General features: G+C 51.2%; 1 protein-coding gene across 1 annotated transcript in view; it reads left to right on the top strand.

Moving 5' to 3' along the window:
- STX18 (syntaxin 18) overlaps positions 1–1,902 on the top strand; it is a 180,497-nt gene that overhangs the window by 161,921 nt on the left and 16,674 nt on the right. Inside the window, exon 7 of the mRNA XM_007948791.1 lies at positions 1,327–1,442. Coding sequence (XP_007946982.1) covers positions 1,327–1,442 — 116 coding nt within the window. The remainder of the gene's footprint in view (positions 1–1,326; positions 1,443–1,902) is intronic.

Genomic DNA, 1,902 nt, shown 5'->3' with positions numbered 1-1,902 from the left:
ATAGCCAGAACTTTCTCTCTTCCTAGCCACATACTGATCATTAGAGAGGCTTCCTTCATTCAGCTGGCATTTATCGGCATCCTGTGCCAGGCTCTTATGCAGGATCCAGGGTAGAGCAGCAAACACGCCTTCAAAAGCCAGGCCCCTGCCCTTGCAGGATGCCCTCAACAAACAGACAAAGGATCGAGGTAATCAGCCACAGTGATGACCGCTGTGAAGAAAACAGGGCTCTGTGTACAGAGGACGGCCGGAGGCCTGTAGGATACAGGGCACCAGGGGAAGCCTGAGTAGGTGAGAGAGCGAGCCTGGGCCTACAGGTGCCCATAGGAGCGCTGCTGGCACAGTAGGCAAAGCACTCGGCTGCTGACTAACCAGAAGGTTGGCGGTCTGAACCCAGCAGTGGGAAAAAGATGAGGCAGTCTACTTCTGTAAAGGTAATAGCCTTGGAAACCCTCTGGGGCAGTTCTTCTCTGTCCTGTGTGGGTGCTGTGAGCAGGAATTGATTTGGTGGCTGTGGGTGTGGATTGGTTTGGTTTGGGGAGAACCCTATGGGGAAGAGGCTATGGCATTCCTGAAACACATCGACTTCATCAAGCTGGTATTTGAGGAGTTGTGCCCTTGTAGATAAATTATCTGTGTGCGTTGTAGGTCCTACACTGTGGACGTGCTGGGTATAGCATGTGGTACTTTTGCATTAGTGTGAAAACCACAAGCATCCTGGGTGTGGACCTTGGAACAGCCAGCCCTCTCTGCCCACACGTGAGGGTGCTGTCAGCCCGTGGGGACGTGCAGGCACGTTCCTTCCTTCAGACATACTGCCAGCACGTTCACCGTTTGCAGAGGAGGTGACAGCACTGATGCTAGAGGCCTGTCCAGCTCACCACCCTCAGGGTGAGGGACATAGGACAAGAGTGCGTGAGTCCCTCGCAACTCTCCGTTGTTGATGGGTATATACTGTTACGATTGTTGACGGGTGTACTGTTACGGTTGACGGGTGTACTGTTATAGTTGTTGACAGGTATACTGTTATGGTTGTTGACAGGTATACTGTTACGGTTGTTGATGGGTTACTGTTACAGTTGTTGATGGGTTACTGTTACAGTTGTTGACAGGTATACTGTTACAGTTGTTGACAGGTATACTGTTATGGTTGTTGACAGGTATAGTGTTACGATTGTTGACGGGTTACTGTTACGGTTGTTGACGGGTTACTGTTATGGTTGTTGACGGTGTACTGTTACGGTTATTGACGGGTATACTGTTACGGTTGTTGACGGGTATACTGTTACGAAGGTAAATTACATGATGGCTGTGATTTCCTTTTAGATCTAAGCTGGAGCCAGAACCCAGTGCAAAGACAAGAGAGCCCATATCTTCTGAGACTGATTCACAAAACCCTCTGCAAGACTCTGAAGAAAAACCTGTTGCTGACGAGTATCCAGGTATGAGTCAAAATAACCACCTTGCCTGCCATTTCTTCCACAAAACGTGGCAGGAAAAATGCCTGGCAGAAAGAAAAAGGAGCATAGCCCGGACGTCCATGGCCTTTATGTTTGTCCAAAGCAAAGGAGACATACAAGGGGCAGTGTTTTTTCCTCTCACAGTCAGATCTTAATAACTGCAGCTGAGGTGGGGAGAGGACTCTCCTGGCCACTGGGGAACTGGCAGGTCCAGGGACAGGCCTGGTTAGGCAGGCACCGTGGGGGTGGCACAGGTTGGGGCAGCATGTAGTTCTGTTGTGGACTCATCATGAGTCGAACAGCTCAGTGGCACCTGATAACAACGGGAGACAGGGCCTGGTGTAGCCGGGCATCAGAGGTGGGGCCTGGAGCCTCGGAACCAGAAAGAAACACTGGAGCTCTCTGCCCCAGGAGTTGGGAAGGGTCCGGAGCCTTCGGCGGG

This window comes from Orycteropus afer, unplaced genomic scaffold, assembly GCF_000298275.1.
Source record: "Orycteropus afer afer isolate SDZICR_OR568_19922 unplaced genomic scaffold, OryAfe1.0 scaffold00224, whole genome shotgun sequence".
NCBI lineage: Eukaryota > Metazoa > Chordata > Mammalia > Tubulidentata > Orycteropodidae > Orycteropus > Orycteropus afer.
The sequence above is the reverse complement of the archived record's forward strand: the minus strand, read 5'-3'. Positions and strand labels throughout refer to the sequence as shown.